Source organism: Carassius gibelio, chromosome B7 (assembly GCF_023724105.1).
Source record: "Carassius gibelio isolate Cgi1373 ecotype wild population from Czech Republic chromosome B7, carGib1.2-hapl.c, whole genome shotgun sequence".
Classification (NCBI taxonomy): Eukaryota; Metazoa; Chordata; class Actinopteri; order Cypriniformes; family Cyprinidae; genus Carassius; species Carassius gibelio.
The window spans coordinates 36,929,994-36,949,771 of record NC_068402.1 but is presented as its reverse complement, the minus strand read 5'-3'; the positions used below and the strand labels follow the sequence as shown (position 1 = coordinate 36,949,771).

At 36.9% G+C, this 19,778-nt stretch overlaps 2 protein-coding genes across 8 annotated transcripts in view; one reads left to right on the top strand and one right to left on the bottom strand.

Annotated features, from left to right (window-relative positions):
• Positions 1-5,752, top strand: part of cacnb2a (calcium channel, voltage-dependent, beta 2a) — a 28,368-nt gene extending 22,616 nt beyond the window's left edge. For all 4 annotated transcript variants that reach the window (XM_052560601.1, XM_052560599.1, XM_052560600.1 and 1 more), the window contains exons 10-13: positions 2,410-2,561; positions 3,132-3,227; positions 3,317-3,496; positions 4,673-5,752. In XM_052560601.1, coding sequence (XP_052416561.1) covers positions 2,410-2,561; positions 3,132-3,227; positions 3,317-3,496; positions 4,673-5,161 — 917 coding nt within the window. In that variant the 3' untranslated portion in view covers positions 5,162-5,752. The remainder of the gene's footprint in view (positions 1-2,409; positions 2,562-3,131; positions 3,228-3,316; positions 3,497-4,672) is intronic.
• Positions 5,753-6,534: 782 nt separating this feature from the next.
• On the bottom strand, positions 6,535-17,647 carry nsun6 (NOP2/Sun RNA methyltransferase 6). Of its 4 annotated transcripts, none has more exons than XM_052560602.1 (12): positions 17,532-17,647; positions 17,210-17,292; positions 16,599-16,754; positions 15,878-15,951; positions 15,576-15,682; positions 13,586-13,739; positions 13,410-13,491; positions 12,401-12,520; positions 12,126-12,269; positions 8,458-8,607; positions 7,570-7,695; positions 6,535-7,291 (listed from the first exon to the last, which is right to left on the bottom strand). In XM_052560602.1, the coding sequence occupies exons 2-12, from the start codon at positions 17,282-17,284 to the stop codon at positions 7,103-7,105; spliced, it is 1,377 nt and encodes a 458-aa protein (XP_052416562.1). In that variant the 5' UTR covers positions 17,285-17,292; positions 17,532-17,647; the 3' UTR covers positions 6,535-7,102. The 4 variants fall into 4 exon arrangements, with proteins under 4 accessions (XP_052416562.1, XP_052416563.1, XP_052416565.1 ...); XM_052560603.1 differs by having other exon boundaries at positions 17,210-17,286; positions 17,532-17,619; XM_052560605.1 differs by lacking the exon at positions 16,599-16,754.
• Positions 17,648-19,778: the final 2,131 nt, after the last annotated feature.

The following is a 19,778-nucleotide window of genomic DNA, read 5'->3' as shown; positions in this document are numbered from 1 at the left end:
GAGACCAGATGGATAGACTGGGGCATCGAGAAAAGGCCACTTTGTCGCTCTCCTTTATTTCCATCAGGTTGAGCCAGAGGTGGCGCTCCAGCACAACCAAGTTGGCCATAGATCGTCCGATGGTCTGGGCCGTGGCTTTCGTGGCACGCAGGGCCAAATCCGTGGCACTGCGGAGATCACGAAAAGCAGGTTCATTAGGGCTAGACTCATCCAGGGAACGAAGAAATTTTGCCCAATAAGCCTCAATCTAACGTAAAAACAAGCACAGATCTGTGCACAGAAAACAACTTACGACAGAGTTCCAATAAGTTTGCGTTTGCTTTTACCACATTATTATATACTACGTATCAATATGCTTATTATGAAATTCAATGTAGACAAAATACTACACTAAAATACATCATGAATTAGTGGTTTCAATCAATGTAACAGCTCAGTCACTTATCGTTCTTGACTGCGCATAGAAAAGGTAAATTTGCCTGGTAAAAATAAAATAGAAATGTAATAACAGACAATGAAATTTATGATAATGATTTACAAGAGTATTGCTACAATGAATTTCACTTTAAGTAAAGAAAAAAACATTTATTTCAATATGTAACTGTATTGTTTTTGTTTAGTATATGGCAAGGAATGATTACTGGAATTTAGCGTTTCAACAAATGTAGTAAAGTGTTTAATAAAGGGAGGACAGTTCACCCAAAGATTAAAACTCACCCTCATTTCGTTCCAAACCTGTAAGACTTTCTTCATCTTCAGAACACAAATTAAAGGGGGGGTGAAATGCTATTTCATGCATACTGAGTTTTTTACACTGTTAAAGAGTTGGATTCCCATGCTAAACATGGACAAAGTTTCAAAAATTAAGTTGTACATTTGAAGGAGTACATTTGTTCCCAAAATACTCCTTCCGGTTTGTCACAAGTTTCGGAAAGTTTTTTTCGAGTATGGCTCTGTGTGACGTTAGATGGAGCGGCATTTCCTTATATGGGTCCTGACGCACTTCTGCCGGAAGAGCGCGCGCTCCCGTATAGCGAGGCTGAGCAGCACAGACATTTCACTGATCAGAGCGATTCACTGATCAGAGCGAGAGCGTCGCGAAAAGTCACAAAAGAAGTGTGTTTTTGGTTGCCAGGGCAAGACAACCCTGCACAGATTACCAAAAAGAAAAAAAACAGCATTAAGGGACCAGTGGATGGAGTTTATTTTTACAGAGCATCAACGGAGGCTCGGAGCGAGTCGTTGCTGCTGCTGCTTTCGTTCAGTTTCAGCCTCTGGATCTGATTCTGGATCATAAATAAACGGCTGAATCTGACTGTAAGCCATGGTTTGTTTTGGATGATGGGTTTTCCCTCACGGTAATGTCACAGCTTCCACATGCTCTCAACGCAAAAGCCTACTGGCGCTCGTGATTCTTTAGCTCCGCCCACACGTCACGCCTCCAGTCGGTCGTGTTTTCCGGGAAAAATCGGTACAGACTATCTTTCTCTTATGAATATAATAAAACTAAAGACTTTTTGGAGTTATGAAGGATGCAGTACTACTCTATATGTACTCAAGATTAACAGGATATTGAGTGAAAACGAGCATTTCACCTCCCCTTTAAGATATTTTTAATGAAATCTGAGGGCTCTCTGACCCTCCCATAGACAGAAATGTAATTACCACAATCAAGGTTTAGAAACTTAACAAGGACATTGTTAAAATAGTTTATGTGAAATCAGTAGTTCATCTGTAATTTTACAAAGCTACGAGAATGCTTTTTGTGTGCAAAGAAAGATAAAATAACTTTATTCAACAATTTTTCTCCTCCAAATCACATTAAAATGATGGTTGAACCACTGATGGACTATTTTATTTATTTACTATTCTATTGTCCTTTACTACATTTCTGGGCTTATGAATGTTTCAGCTACATTCAATTACATACATGTCTAAGGAAAGTCAGAAAAGCTCTCGGATTTCATCAGAAACATCTTAATTTGTGTTCTTGAGATAAACAAAGGTCTTACTGCGTTTGAAACGACTTGAAGGTGAGTAATTAATGACAGAATTTTAATTTGGGTGAACTGTCCCTTTAACGAAATCAGGGAAATTGAAATGACTGAATTATTTTTATTTTTTTTAAATGGAATCAGAACAAGAACCAGAATTGTTTTGATTCCTCATGATCTGCTTCCATGATTGTGTGGCTTTAAAGTTGTTCCAGTTTTGTTTAATTCCTTTCATTACATGTTACTTCACATTATTCTTTCTGAATTGTAATGTTAGCTTAATTGGTTCCAGTGTTTTGGATCTCAGTTATTCTCAGTATTACTCTCAGACTGTCGTGTGTGTGTGTGTGTGTGTGTGTGTGTGTGTGTGTGTGTGTGTGTGTGTGTGTGTGTGTGTGTGTGTGTGTGTTTATAGCCGAGGTTCAGAGTGAGATCGAGAGAATCTTTGAACTGGCTCGCACGCTGCAGCTGGTGGTTCTTGACGCCGACACGATAAACCACCCGGCTCAACTGGGAAAAACATCTCTTGCTCCAATTATTGTCTACATCAAGATCACCTCTCCAAAGGTACACACACATATACTTTAAAAGAATATATTTAGTCATAAACTTGCCATGTCCTACTTAAGTCCTACTCGTTTCGCTTCGATGGCTTCTTCGCTTCTTTCAGCCTCACTCTGCTTCACACTACGATATTAATAAATCTTTAATACATTAGCTCATCCATGAACATGATTTCTGCCGGAGTCCCATCATGGCGTCATCTTCCTATTTCTTTGTTTGTTTTGAATGTGCGCCCTCTAGTGGCGAAAACCTACATATTGTACCTATAATTGCATGTTAATGACAATTCAGATAAATCAACTTTTTTTATTTGACTTTACAAAGTGCCCTTTTTAAAAGTGTATTTAGGTGTGTTGAGAAACACTTGTAGCCTTTTATTTCATTAACACTGTTATCTGCACGTATTCTTTTTACATTCTTATAAGATTTGAAGTACACTACAAGTGCATACTTAATGCAATTAAGCATAGTTCTTCACAGTGGATCCTCTGATTGTCTATCAGACTGTCTTTCTGTTGTTCAAGACTGATATTTTGCTGGGATATTGTAAACTCTGGTTTGTCAATCCTTTAGGTTTTGCAGCGATTAATAAAGTCTAGAGGAAAGTCTCAGGCAAAACATCTCAATGTTCAGATGGTGGCAGCAGACAAACTTGCCCAGTGCCCTTCAGTGAGTTAAAGTGATCAACCGTTCTCTCTCACTCTCTGCTCTCTAACAGTTCATTTCCCTCCTCACACGCTTGTTTGTTCTCTATCCAGGGGCTTTTCGACATCATTCTTGATGAGAATCAGCTGGAAGACGCCTGTGAGCACATGGCTGATTATCTGGAGGCCTACTGGAAATCCACTCATCCTCCCGGTGTCCCGCAGACAAACCCTCTGCTGGAGAAGCTCACCACAGTCGCCTGCAATGACTCACTGACTAATCCACAACCAAAGGTGCCTATGGGACTTCAGCCTGCACTTACATTAGCAAACTGAGAAAGCTATAGTAAATGTAATAAATCATTGCTGCTAGCTTGCTAAGATAAGTTTTGCACTCACATACAGAAAGCATAGGTATCCAGTTACAATACTACAGGACGTCCTAACAAAGATTTGTTAAATAAGGGAGTGCAGTAGTGTACTTCAAATCTTACAAATATTTTAAAAACTATACTTGCAGATAACATAATAGTCATAAAAATCCATTTAAGACGCTTCCATGACTATTTCTTAATTTATAACATAAGTGGGTAGAAAAAGTAAAGTTCAACATGCTGCATTCTATAAAAATTTAAACAAACACATTTCCATTTAATTGCAATTATTACAAATAATAATAATGCAGGCCTTTATTGCATTAATCTGAAAGAAGATAGTCATATAGACCTAGGATGGCTCAAGGGTGAGAAGTAATGGGCTAATTTTTACAAAAATTTTGGTGAACTATCCCTTTAACATTGGAGAATAATAGTAGATCTATGGAAACTTGCTTCTGCCACTGAAAAAAAGGTTATTGCGATTTACATATTACAATTATTACTTTTCTGACACAGTTGCGAGTAATAAAGTCAGAGCTGTTAGATATGAACCAACTTTATTCAATTCTAAGAAAAAAGCCCAAAATGCAAGAAAAATGTCAGAATTGTGAGAAAAAAACTGCACTGAGATGTTTACTTTGATTTCTTACACACTGTTTTTTTACAAAACAATAACAATCTTTTTGGTAAAACTTTACAGTAAGGTTCCATTTGATAACATAAGTTCTGGGAAAAAAAGTCCGAATTCTGCAAGAAAATGTTTAATTGCAAGGGGAAAGTAAAAATATATAGTTTATCTCTCAATTCCTAGAAAAAAAGTCAGAATTGTGAGAAAAAAGTCGTAGTTACTTTTTTATTAATTCAGTGGCGGAAAGCTGGCTTCCATTTCCTGTGGATCTGATGTGGTCTGTAGGGATTTCAGAGGTTTGCGTGCGTGTGTGTTAAAAAAAGTTATGCATTGATGTGTTTACTTTGATTTTCTTACAAAACAATCTTTTCTGTAAACCTTTACAGTAAGGTTACATTTGGCAACATGTAGTTTGTGTCTGCAAATCCACATAACTGCATTATTCCACACGTGTTGCTAAATCAGGTCAGAGCGGGTGAGCAGACAACAGAGAGGCCAGCGGACGACAGGACAGGCTTTTATGAAGGATACCATCATCATCATCATCATCACTACCAAACTCAGAAGCAAGGAAGTTTGGAAGACGACAACGCTGAGGAGAGAGATGCTAAAGCTAACCACGACCAACAACCGAGTGAATGGAGAAGCGGCCACAAACACCACAGCCATCTTCATCATCATCACCGCCATCACAGTCGCACCACGAGGACGCTTTCCAAACAAGAGACGTCAGAGTCCATGTATCCAGAACCTCACACTGGACAAACACAGGAAGAGGAACCGCCAAACCATCACCATCATCACCACCGGGGCGACAGAGAGAAGGAATACGACCACAACGAGAGGAACGGACGGCAAAGAGGAAAGCAGAGGTCCCAACGAGACCCTCATCACGAGCCGGACAGGAAACAAGGAGAGGAGGAACGGGCGAGAGAGCATTACATAGAGCAGTGACACACAAACACACCGACCTCAATCTCATGTGTTCTTACAGGCCAATGACACGTGTGTCCATACAGTGTGGACACATTAAATAAAGACAATTCTATATAATTTAACATGGCATTGATGATGAAATTCTCTTTAAAGATTGTAGAACTTTGTGTATTTATTTTTAGTTCTGTTTTTTAATTGATTTGCATTCCTGGTCTTATTGAACACATCATAGACGCATGCTAACCCAAAGGAGAAAAAAACATTTTAATCAAAATTTAAGACCTTGCACTGATTTGAAACAATCTTGGTTTTCAGCTGATGTGACAGTTTCAGAAATTAATGCAAGTTTGGGGCAAAAACGCCACCGAAAGTGAATGGCAAAATGTGTCCCCAGATAGAAATCTGCTGTTTATTTTTTTATCATATATATTTCTTACAATTCTTTAGGTCTAGTTAATTACTCAAATTATTATTATTATTATAATTATTATTTATGTAAGCTTGTTTCCGCCAAAGAAAAAAAAAAGACTTCTGACTTTTCTTCGTTGCAATTCAGAGAAAAGTCAGAAATCTGAGTTGTAAACCGAAAGAAAAAAAAAGTCCTAATTGTGAGGTTAAAGGTTGCAATTACTTTTTAGTTTTTATTTTGTGGAAAAAAAAAAATGAAAAAAAAATTGAATAGACAATGAATAGTTGCCTATACCTTTTTATTTATTTTTTATTCCACGGCAGAAACAATCTTCCATAATTATTATTGTTGTTATTGTGTTATTGAATATTCTGTCCACATTACAGGAAACAAAAATGTCTCATATTGAATTCTCCATTTCAACTTCACTGCTGATTAGTAGGAGGTTTATTTTATATTGTGTGGCTGTCATTTCAAATGGTTATTTAATGTTAATTACTTGTGTGTTAAAGTTGCAAAGGTGTGTATTGCCTTGCATATAGGATAAAGACATTACAACAACATCATCATAGTTCTGGTTTGTTTCTCCAGCAGTCCTGAACTTTTCTGATCAATTGAGCAAAGGTTAATGAAAAGACACAGGTAATTCGTTAAATTAAAGAAAACTGTTTTTGGTTTGTTTCCCCGGCCTTATGGTCTCTGAATTGCTAGACATTTGACAAATGCAGATTATTTTAGGCGTTTGGAGTATTACTGCTGCTTATGGGTGAATACATGAATTATTGTTGTATTGATTTGTATTCCCCATGCATTCTGATGCAGAAATACAGTCTGCAGTCTTCTGTGCAAGAGTATCGTCATCCACACAGTGTGAACAGAAGGCGATTATTCAGTTTTCTTCAGTTGATTATGCAACTTAATGCATCTCAAAGTGCTCATGAAGTTTCAGAATAATTATTGTTTAAAAAAAAAAAAAAAGAGGTATCATAGAAAAGTTTTTTTATTATTAAATTTTACGTACATTGCACAAGAAAAAAACAACAGAATTTTCACATACAACCCTGTTACTAAAAAAAAGTCTTATTCTGGTTTGTTTTGTATATTTTGTGATGGTTGTTCACGTAGTGAAACACATACTGACAATTATACCCATTATGAAAAATGTAAAACATTATTTGATGCTCATAAAGGCAATACACTACATTAAACCAGTAAGCATTTGAAACAGATTATCTTTTTAAATAGTCATTTTGGGAAATGCGTAAATATCTAAGTATACAAAAGGCATAATAATTTACAAGGATGGCGTTTACATACCCTTCTGTTTCCTTTCTGAGGATTAATAAATATTTTTACCCTATGTCATTTAGATTGTGTGCTTCAAATAAGTGGTTCAAGTGCACGAAAACCTGCTGCAGAAACATCACCTTGCCTGATATTTATTAAAAATGTCTGTTTTTTGTCCATACGATAAAAGTCAATGGACCCACAACATATCTTTGAGGCATTCCACAGTTTAGCAGACAAAAGTGCCATACTTCTTCAGCTTTCTACCTTTTCATGAACTTGGCAATGAAGAAGCCGATAGTATCTGCGTTGGCGTTGTGTAGGAGGCTCTCGGGGGAATGTGGGACGCCTGCTCCTCTCCAAACTAATTCTGGTCTAAACCTCTGTAGCAGCCGCCGCTGGTCACGTGACAGACCCGCTCCCGACATCCCCTCCGATCCTAAAACAGGCAGCTGGAAAAGAAGACACATCACTAACCCTCATAGCCACCAGATTATAATTACCCAGTCATTCCCAACAAACACAGCATTAGTGTCTGGGCTGACAGCACATTGCTATCAGAAAACAATTACGTTAATTACGAATACTTAAGAGATTGCACTTACTTCAGATAAAGATCCAGTAATGAAGCAGTTTTTAAGTATCTCATATTTGCTCTGTTTTGCTAGACTCACAAGTATTCACTGCTCAGTTTGTTCGGTTTGTTGTTTAATCAGTGTTTTATCCTCACCTGCGGCTCTAGTGTTAGACCGGGGAAGGTCCTGAGAGCCCAGGAGACCTGCTCTTCATTCTCCGCAAGCGTCACGGTGCACGTGCTGTACACCAAAACACCTCCTCTTTTCAACAAACGCACAGCCTGCAAACAAAAGGGTGTAAAACAGACACATTTAATGAGCTGCACAAGACTAACACTGAACTTCACAGCTACACTGAACCTCCTCCTGTTCAGGGACCGAAAGAAACGGTCAGCCAAAACCATATAAACAACTGCAAGCGGTGCTGTCATTAACTAATATTATTAAACAGACTTTTTGCTAATTGAAATAAATTATGAATATTAGACAAAACAAAACTTAAAAATGTTAAAAACTAAGTTTGAATTACTCAAATTAAAGAAAATAAAATTAAGGCTAAGTGATAAGCATTTTTAAAAGATAAGAACACCAAACAAAACTGACTAAAACAAAAAATAAACTGAGAATATAAAATAAAAGCTAATAATGCAAGTAGATAAATAACAGCAAAAAATATAAAAAAAATACAACAATGTATAACATAAAACTTTTCCTTCAATATCAAGACTTTATTGTATGGTAGCGTGTTCCCACCACAGGGTAAAAAATGACTTTTTTCTTGCAATTCTGAGAAAAAACATAAAAAAAAAAAAATCTCATGCATCTTTGTTGTCATTGTGTTTTGTAAATAACATTTTAAACGTTGAATTTATATTTTAACCATCATAAAGAAAGCTTACATTGTTTCGACCTTTGTGTCTATGGTTATAGCGCCACTTAGAGGTGGAAAGCTGCACACAGATGTTACTGTGGAAAACACTGAAGCATAAAAACGTAGACTGTCTGAGCAGCATCAGAAGACGAGCGTTACAGTCCTTCATTACCGTAGTGAAGAGTTTTCTCTGCAGAGGCTGGTAGGAACAGACTTCTCTCAGACTGCAGCTGTAGCTCATGTTGGGTCTCTGACCCAAACCACTGCAGGGAGCGTCTAATAATACCCGGTCAAAACTCTCCTCAGGATACGGGGGACCGTCAACAAGTACACACAAATATACAATCAGTACTCCTACTTAAAATATCATCCAAACTCGAAAATAAACCTTTTTAAAAATTGTATCTGCACTTAATTAAAGTAATTCAATGAGAGATTTTATTATTTTGTCTGAAGAGTCACTTTGAAAGATGGATTAAAATATAAAAAAAATAATGAGAAGAACTTTTAGAAAATATAGATGTCAGGAGCTTGTGTGCATAATATGTAGACAGTCCATAATGCAACTGCATATTGCAAGAATGATGTGTGATTATATATTATATTAAATTAAATTAAATTAAATTTTATGCATTTAGCAGACGCTTTTATCCAAAGCGACTTACAGTGCATTCAGGCTATCAATTTTTACCTATCATGTGTTCCCGGGGAATCGAACCCCCAATGATATTGCTTGATATCGCAATGCTCTACCACTTGAGCTACAGGAACATACATATGTGTGTGTGTGTGTGTGTGTGTGTGTGTGTCTGTGTCAGTGTTGTAGTCGAGTCACCAACTGTCGAGTCCGAGTCGAGTCTCGAGTCTCAGTGTTCGAGTCCGAGTCCGAGTCACCAAAGAAGAGTCCGAGTCGAGTCACCATTACCAGAGTTCGAGTCCGAGTCGATTCTCGAGTCCCGTATTGGATTTTTTTTTTTTTTTTTTTTTTGAGGAAACAATAGCAACCGAGTTGGTAGGCATTGAAGTCCATTATATGAAGAAAACATCCTGAAATGTTTTCCTTAAAAAACATAATTTAAGAAAAAACGCCATGGATATCCTGGATGGCATTGGGAGGAGTAAATGATTAGGAAATTTTTGTGTGAACTAATCCTTTAACACTGTATTACAGAAATACACTCGGCGAAAAAAAGAAACGTGCATATTGCAATGAGTGTGAGGGTCTGTGTGTGTGTGAGAGAGAGAGAGAGAGCGTTTGTGTGTGAGTGACCGAGTGATTTAGCGTGAGTGCGTTTGTATGTTTTCAAGTGAATGTGTGTGTGTGACGGCACGCGCATGGTCAGAAAGCAACGTATAAGGGCCGTTCAAATATCACGTCTTTTGCACGCTCAAGTTCGTTATTACAATGTACTGTAGGCGCGCAGTATGCACGCTCATAATGGAAGCGTATGCGCGCTCATAACGGCAGCATCCAGGCGCGTCCGCACCGCATTGAGTTAAAAACATCTAAACTTTTCAGAATGCCACAAGCGCACCGCGGGTCATGTGACTGTCATGTGTCTGCTCAATTGAGCACCTTCCTACATAAAAATGATCTGTATGAAGAATTTCAGTCAGGTTTTAGGCCCCACCATATCACAGAAACTGCACTTGTTAAAATTACAAATGACCTGCTCCTTGCGTCAGACCAAGGCTGCATCTCATTTCTAGTCTTACTTGATCTTAGTGCTGCGTTCGACACCATAGATCATGACATACTCATAGATCGATTACAAAACTATACAGGTATTCAAGGGCAGGCTCTAAGATGGTTTAGATCCTACCTGTCCGATCGCTACCATTGTGTTTACTTAAATGGGGAGTCATCTCATTTATCATCAGTAAAATATGGAGTGCCACAAGGATCCGTCCTAGGTCCCCTTCTATTTTCAATATACATGTTGCCCCTTGGTAATATTATTAGAAAATACGGAATTAGCTTCCACTGTTATGCTGATGATACTCAGCTATATATCTCAACGAGACCAGATGAAACTTCTGAATTATCTAAGCAAAGAGAGTGTGTTAAAAATGTAAAAGATTGGATGACAAATAATTTTCTCCAATTAAATTCGGATAAGACAGAGATACTAATTATTGGACCAAAAAACACTACACAGAATCTTGTAGATTACAATCTGCAACTAGACGGATGTACTGTTACTTCCTCTACAGTCAGAAATCTGGGTGTTATATTAGACAGCAATTTGTCTTTTGAAAATCATATTTCCAATGTTACAAAAACTGCATCCATCTTAGAAACATAGCCAAGCTACGAAACATGTTATCCTTTTCTGATGCAGAAAAGCTAGTTCATGCATTCATGACCTCTAGACTGGACTATTGTAATGCACTTTTAGGTGGTTGTCCTGCTTCGTCAATAAACAAGCTACAGGTAGTCCAAAATGCAGCAGCTAGAGTCCTTACGAGGTCAAGAAAATATGATCATATTACCCCAATTTTACAGTCTCTGCACTGGCTACCTATTAAGTTCCGTATCAGTTACAAATTATCATTACTTACCTATAAGGCCCTAAATGGTTTAGCTCCAGCGTACCTAACTAGCCTTCTACCACGCTACAACCCATCACGCACCCTAAGGTCACAAAACGCTGGACTTTTGGTAGTTCCTAGGATAGCGAAGTCCTCTAAAGGAGGTAGAGATTTCTCACATTTGGCTCCCAAACTCTGGAATAGCCTTAATGATAATGTTCGGGGTTCAGACACACTCTCTCTGTTTAAATCTAGATTAAAAACACATCTCTTTCGCCAAGCATTCGAATAATGTATCTTTTAAATTGTGAGTGTAGTTGCATCTGATCAAAGGTGCTTTTCATTCATTAGCTTGGGTTAAACTAATTTTACTTTGTTGGATCAGCAGCTATGCTAATGATGTCTGTATTTTGTTTCTATGTTTCGCCACAGGATTTACATCCCGTGGTAACTAGGATTTACACAAGCTCCAGTCTGGATCCAGAACACCTGAGAAGAGATGATGCTGACCCTCAGAGGACCTCAGATGATGCTAACCCTGAATCAACAAACAGAACTAACAATTATTGCTAAATGTTTGACTGAATCATATAATAACTTAATTAATAATATTGATAGTTCATCGTCTAGCTGACTACGTCTTGTATTATTATTTTTATTTTTTCTAAAATCCTGTCAAATGTGCACAAACTACTAGCTACTACTAAATATTATAGAAACATAATTTTCTGTAAAGTTGCTTTGTAACGATTTGTTTTGTAAAAAGCGCTATACAAATAAACTTGAATTGAATTGAATTGAATTGACAAAAACAAAAAAAATCATCCTTCATCCTTTCCCACAAGTGCCCGAGCGCTTAGGAAAAAAAGTAAAGTGAAAGTAAAGTGAGTGACGTCAGTGCGTGTGTTGTCACACACAGATCGAGCGGTAACAGTGTCTGTGAGGGAAAAGAATAGATCGCGGCCGGTCTTGGGCACAAAACATTTTGTATAACATTTTTGGTCAAAAACAATGTAATGAATGTTCAAGTCCGATTTTATATATCCTCGAGTCCGAGTCCGAGTCCAAGTACGAGTCATCAGTCCACGAGTCCAAGTCGAGTCACGAGTCCAGAGAATGGAGTCTCGAGTCGGACTCGAATCCAAAGAAAAGTGACTCCAGTCGGACTCGAGTCCGAGTCCAGGACTCAAGTACTCCATCACTGGTGTATGTATATAAATCCCAATTTGTTCTTCACTGTTGACTGGAGTGAACTCGGCTGTGAGTCAGGTGTGTGGTGCTGGTTTATGGAGATTCTGGAGGCTCACCTGCACTGCACTGAGTGGGATCTGAGCTCACCGCATGCACACTGTTACAGCAGTATGCTTTAATACAGTCCAACTGCAGCATCTCTGCGTTCTGAACCAACTTCTCCATTTTGGATCGGACTTTTTCCAAGGCCACAACAGTACCCTGTGGAAGAGACGCAGCATAACCATATAAGAGTCTGTTTGTTTTCATCCAGGACTACTTTTTCTTGCCAATATTTGGAGTACTCTTATCATATAATGTCCTCATAGGACTTCTAACAGACACACACTTGCCTGGTTTCCCATGAGAGAAGCGATGTGTGTGGTCTTTCCTCCAGGAGCGGCACACATGTCCAGGATCCGCTCTCCCGGACGAGGTCCTAAAACATGACCCACGACCACAGACGGCAGGTTCTGCGTGAACCAATCACACATGCACACTCAGAAACACCTCGACTCGGACTAATGCTCACCAGTCAAACGTCTGGATCTTCTTGTTATATTAAAAAAAATGTCATCTGAATTCATATGAGGCTTAATTTTGTCTTCACATTTATCTTTAAAACTGTAGTTTTGCTATTTAAGTTAATAAGTTGGATAAAGCAGTGAAAAAACTACAGAATCATACATAGAAGCTCCTTTAATACTGTTTAAAAAGCATCACCAGTCTCAAATTTTATATACATTTTTATAATTTATATTTATCCCCCTGGAAGGGATTTTTGTGCCAATTTACCTTTACAAGGGCATTAGTAAAAAAACTAATTTGGTCAAGTTACATTCAGCTGAATAAAAACACTTCACATTATCTACTCATCCAACAACATCTAAAAGGGAACAGTATGAAATATATCACTGCATATATTAGCTATAAGATAATATCAGAGTAATAATGGTTCAACGGTTTTAAAAAGTGACTTTTCACTATTATTTACAAAAGGATCTGCAATTTCCTTAAAAAAAACAACAACTCTGCAGCAAAAACAATCCTTCCCTTTAAAAAAACAACAACAACTAATAAGCTAATAAGCAACTAATAGGTTTTACCTATTCTAAAGTGTTACCAACATTTCTGACAAACAAAACATGTCCGTCTCTGAGTAACGTGGTTTATTTAAGTCACGATATCAACTTAATTCTGTAAACTAAGAATTAAAAATACAAAAAGCACTTAGAACAACCCCAGCACATTTTATAATTACCCAAAAATCAAACATAGTTCACCACTTACACTGTATACAAACAGACTCCTATATAAAGACTCATTTGAATGGTGATTATCTGAGACACAGAAGCATGTTACCTGCAGAAAGAGCTGATCTGTGAGAACACCATCAAAGGAAGGGCTTTGATAGAGAGGCTCAGTCATTCGAACCGCAACACCCCTGAGAGACACACACACACACACACACACACGAGTTAACGTGAGTCTGGCTTCCAACAGAGCACATGAAGACTTTTACAGAGACCCCGACTCACTTCCCGGGTCCATCTGAGCTGAATATCTCCGAGCGATCCACCTCCGAAATCCCGTTACCCAGAAACACCTTCTTTCCCTTGAACTCTTTGGCTCCGCGTGTGCACTTCCTCTCCACATCAGAGAAAACAGACACCACCTCGCCCACTTTCATGTCTGAAAAACACACAGAGAATTTTAACATTTAACATTTTAATGAATCTAAATCAGATTTTCATGGACTGAAGAATCCTGCGGCATTAGATCATTAACCATTGATCAAAAACACAGAAGAACTCGTGCTCATAATTTGGGCTCTGCAGTGAAATGAACTATTTCTATATGAATTGTTCATTTCAATGCAACCCATACATAAAATATTACAAACTAACAAATCATTTCTAGAAAGAAACTCTTGAATCAACCAGCGATGAGCTTGATTTCTCGCATTATCATCAATAAAAATGTGATCCAGTGGCTTTCAGGTGGAACTGGTTCCTTTAACTCTTGATTTTTAATGAACACGATGTTTAATATTAAGTGAGAGCACAAATACTCAGTATTTAACTGAAGGCAAATGTAATGTTAGGTTATAATAAGGTTATAATAATATATATTTCGGCAATTTGCAGAGACAACATTTCTCATTCTCTTTTAGTGTAGCTCTGAAGTACTTAAGTAACTGAAACTAAATAAAAACCATGAAATAAAAATAAAATATTTTAAATAAAACTGTATAAATACTATATGTGACCCTGGAGCACAAAACCATATCTGTAGTATTTCTGCAGAAAGAGCCAACAATACATGAGAGAAAATTATTAATCTTTCTTTTGTGCCAAAATTCATTAGGATATTAAGTAAAGATTTTCCCCCATGTAAAATTTTCAACCATAAAATATATCAAAACTTAATTTTTGATTAGTAATATCCATTGCTAAACACTTAATTTGTACTACTTTAAAGATGATTTTCCTTTTTTTTTTCTCAGATTCCAGATTTTCAAATAGTTGTATCTCAGCTAAATATTGTCAGATCCTAACAAACCACACAACAATGGAAAGCTATTTATTCAGAGTTCAGCTGATGAATAAATCCCAGTTTCAAAAACCTGACTCTTATGACTGGTTTGTGTTTAAGGGTCACACATACATCAACACTGTCATGTGCATTACCATGTAAATCTCTACGAGAGTTGTCATGATAGAAATAGGGATGTCACGATACCAAATATCTAGTAGACAGTACCAACAATGTATTGTTGGCTGTTGCTACAAATACACCTGTGCTACTTAAAACTGCTTTTGTAGTGTAGAATAGATCTGCTGCTGTGAGCAGGTAAGAAACACTGCTGCTGCACAGATAATGTTTATGAATAACCCCCAGATCTATACAGGTGGAGCTGGGGAGGTGGAGGGTTTCTGAAGTGTGCTGCTACTGTTTCATTAAACACTAGCCAAGTATTTGAATGTTTCTGCTGATATAGGAGAGAACCAATCAGCTGTGCAATGTGATAATCATGTGTTTGTGTCAGACTGCGTTATCACACTGCACCATCTAGAGTTTCATGCCAGAACTTTTGGATTTATCATATACAATTTATGGCAAAGTCAGCAGGATCTACCTCTAATTTTAATGTCTTAAAAAATAAAACTTTTCATTCAACCCCCAGGAAACAGCACATTAGTGTGAATATGTGTGTGTGTGCTCTTGTGACATATCAGGACTCAACTCTGTATAATGACATGGGTATGACACAGGTATTACAAGGAGAGGGTGACTTATGAGGAAATAACCCATGTCCCCATTTTTCAAAACGCTTATAAATCATACAGAATTAGGTTTTTTTGAGAAAGTAAAAATGCACAAAGTTTCCTGTGAGGGTTAGGGTTAGGTGTAGGGTTGGTGAAGGGCCATAGAATATACAGTTTGTACAGTATAAAAACCATTATGCCTATGGGATGTCCCCACTTTTCACAAAAACAAACATGTGTGTGTGTGTGTTCTGCTCACACTTTGGTGTGCTGAGGATGCCAGGCGTGAACACATGAGCTCCTCGAAGGACAGCATTACCACACTGAGCGCCCACTATCACTTCAGAGGCCAGCGGATCCACAGACCTGCAGAACAAACACACGCAGACAAGACAACAGCCACTGTATTACTGACACAGTCCAGCTTCTGAGAGAACACACATCATGCTGGAGACCAGCTCACCGTCATGCTGGATAATACACAGATCTTCTATTTTAAAACAAAATACAAGTGGGAGAATACTATCATTTTCTAATAATGCACATATATTGTGAGCATACCGAGGGCCGTGGACTGGAAGCAGCAGAACATCTGGAAGCTGTGGGTGAGTGGAAACTGATGGACATCTTTCCTGCTGCAAACAGACATTGAGAAAAGAAAAAATAATATATTTCACTAGACATTTTAAACAAAAGTAATTCACAGCACCATAAAGTTGCCACAAAAAGTGCCCGACACTTACTAATGTCACTACTGTCTGAACTTCTGTTTACTTTTCACAGTCGCATGTTGATGGATCTCTAATGTCAGTTTCGGCCTTCACGAAAATAAAATAAAAAACATTAAATATTTTATTTTTATCTTTTTTTTTATTATTTATTTACAATGTAGTTTTTAGTTGTGATATTATTAATTTTTGGGGCAGAAAACTGCAAGGAGACTTTTAAGTTTGTGTTAATTTGACCAAAGTTCTATAAATGTTTCATGAATCTGGTGAAATTCTAAAAGCTTCTGTCCACAAAAATGTTGGAAAGTGTGAAAATCAAATGATCACAGACTTTGCAATTTGATAATCTCATAAAGGCAAATGGCGCAATTATTTATCAGCCCCTATAAAAACATACACACTGTCTTTACAATTTTTTGCAAGACATTAATTCATAAACGCATGTCTCTATATATACGTCTTCTGTCAGTGTGATAATAAGCATATATAACACAGCAGGTGAATGTGTGCACACACACACACACACACACACACACACACACACACACACACACCTGTGCTAGATGTTGCTGGAGCCGGAGCTGGACGTCCTGAAGTGAGTGCAGATGTGTGCTGGCCCTCAGACAGGTGAACAGAGGCGGATGAGACAGACAGGACAGGAGCGCTTCAAACACCACATCAGCCTCATCTGCTCCAGACTCACACACCAGCTACACAAAAACACACAGAGGACACAATTAGCACATGAGACACTGGAGCACGAAACGAGTCAGAAGCAGCACAGGTACACAGACAACAATACATTGTATCAATAGGATATTAAGTAAAGATCATGCTCCATGAAAATACTTTGCATATTTTCTATCATAAATATATAAAAGCGTAATTTTTGATTAGTGATATGCATTGCTAAGAACTTCATCTGGACAAATTTAAATGTGATTTTCTCAATATTTTGATTTTTTTGGACCCTCAGATTCCAGATTTTCAAATAGTTGATCTCGAACAAATATTGTCCGATCATAATAAACCATACGTCAATGGAAAAATTATTTATTCAGCATTAAAAAGAGTCACATATTTTAAACTTTGCCCATGTCACGAGGCAAAAACAACAACAACAACAACAACAACTTATTTAAGTTATTAGACTGAAAGTTCCCACCTCGTTGTTTGTATAAACACTGCGAAGATGTTCTCGCACATCTGGATTCATGGAAAGCTGAGGGAAAACTGACATATCTGTGTCTTATGGAAAATAAAATAAAAAATACATATATTAGCGTTAGCGGTAAAACAATTAACAAATTAGAAGCTATTCAGTCGATCAGTCTTTCACTGTCATGTAACGATGTCAAAAGTTTACAGTAACGTTACTCAAAAGTGTTTCAGTGTTCAAAAACTCAGGTTTAACGGTATTACAGCGCAACATCAACCATCTGTGTCCTTCATAAACATATAACTACCACAATGACACAAGCTCTCACCGTCTTTTACTCTGTTTAAACTTGAATCAGAAGTAAACAGAAAATGAATCGTTCTTCTTCGTCGTCGTGTTATTCAGTGATCCGCTCTCCACACCGCCACCTACTGTTTCCTTCTGTCACTGCTCAAAATCTCAAGATCAGGCCTCTCACCATGTATTTAAGATAGTCAAATATTTAAGAGATAATGTGTTTAAGAGATTCAAATAATATATATATATATATATATATATATATATATATATATATATAAAAATATATATATATTGTACCATGTACCTAGGGCAAAAACTGTACGTTTTATTATTTATTTATTAAGTTTTTTGAATTTGGATAGTGTCTCAGTCCACATTATATTCCAACCACTGTTTTGAGGAAACCAGTCAATTTGAATAAAAATAATAAATAATAATATTAATGAAGTTTATAATATTAAGTTAGAAATAAATAACACTAAATATTTGAACATCATAATAATTGTATTTTCGCCTGCAGTACTTACAATATGTTACAATATGTACAAATGTTAAAACCATAATTTTTTATTTTATTTTTTGGCAGAAAACTGCGAGGAGATTTTAAGTCTGTGTTCAGTTGACAAAAGGTTTATACATGTCTCATGAATCTGGTGAAAAGCTGAAAACTTCTCAAATTAAAAAAATAATAATATTTAATATGTAATATTTACAGAACATAATATTTAAAATTGGAATATTTATGTAATACTTAAAGTTTATAATTTAAGAGATTAAAATACAGATATTCTTGTGGATTGAAACAAATGCAAGACTTGCACTGTACAAAATAAATCCGTAAAATAATAGAAAAAGACCTCAATACACGACATTATCCATTCATTTTACAGACATTTCTGTTAATTCTAAAACAAAATGCAATGAAGTGTAAAATTCTAAATACTTTTTAAAACACCAGTAAAAAATAGATACGGGAAAAAATCCTTCAAATAAAAGTATATGGTGCCCTATTTTTACCATGCACAAGTGCACCGAGGCCAAAAGCTGCTTTAAACACAGGATGCTCACTCCAAATGCTGATGTCATTTAGTTAATGGAAGTTAATTGATAAAGAAACTCTATTTATAACATCATTTTACAGCATGACTGTAGTTTTCCAGTAGCATCTTCTGGATTGAGTCTGTTTCAGTTTGTTCTCTGTGTGGAGCACTGGCTGTTATCCAGAGGTGTCAAAAGTATTGGCATTCATTACTCAAGTAGAAGTATAGATACTAGGGTTTAAAAAGACTTTTGTAGAAGTTGAAGTATCAACTCAAGCTTTTTACTCAAGTAAAAGTGTAAAAGTACTGGTTTAAAAAACTACTTAAAGTATAAAAGTAAAAGTAATGTAAGGAAAAAAAATGCCATTAAGAACAAAAGCTTGGGCCGTGCCACAAGGGCCTATTGTGCACTACCCCACCTCCTCAAAAAAAAAAATTTTCTAAAGGCCATAATGACTATAATGTTATATTAAAATGTTCATGTTGAAAAATTTGGGAGGCACTAGGCTACCTGTTTCAGCCACATATATGCCCATTGAAAATGAACTCATTTTAGTACAATGCAAATACATTAAAGAGCTAGAGATATGATGACTAGTTGCCAATAACTATTGTTATGGTGCAAAAAGTCAAACTTCAGAGGCATGTCATCAATAACCTTGAATGGAATGTAAATGTACATCCAAGCTTAGCTGCAGGACTCTGTGAGGGCAATGGACAAGAACATTGGTGCAGGCTAAAAACAATTACTCTTGTGTGGTTGACTATTTACAATAAACTTTATAGTGCTGTCAAAATGAATGATTAATCTAAGTGATTATTCAAAAACTAAAAATGAAAAATAACTCATAATCCTGATACCTTCTTGATTGATAGCTTCTTGTATTCGGTACATACGTCTGCTATGTCCAGTGTTCGGAGGGTAACGAGTTACAAAGTTGATATAGAGCTTCACAGTCCCACCCACAGCCAGAGAGAGCTCTGGTGCCGGAAGTAAATTTCCCATTCATTTCTCCCATTCACTTTCGGAAAAATCCGTATCTAAAGAGTTTTAGAGCATGTGTGAGGATAACCAGCTACGGCTGAACTCATAAGCATATAACATATCATTTCAAGTGAAAAAATTAAGACAAAATCCAAAAAAAGTCAAAGGTACAAGACTGTGTACATATTTTCATTTAGAGCGCAGGAACTACTCATCCCATAAACCACCGCGCCCCATTGAATTCGACTGA

Excerpts from the sequence above, each read along its gene's own strand:
- nsun6 (XM_052560602.1), bottom strand. The coding sequence starts at position 17,284 with ATGTCAGTTTTCCCTCAGCTTTCCATGAATCCAGATGTGCGAGAACAT. Across the intron at positions 15,683-15,877 it reads CTTCCAGTCCACGGCCCTCG|GTCTGTGGATCCGCTGGCCT; the intron begins GTATGCTCACAA and ends TTTGTTCTGCAG. Across the intron at positions 7,292-7,569 it reads GTCTAACACTAGAGCCGCAG|CTGCCTGTTTTAGGATCGGA; the intron begins GTGAGGATAAAA and ends CTTCTTTTCCAG.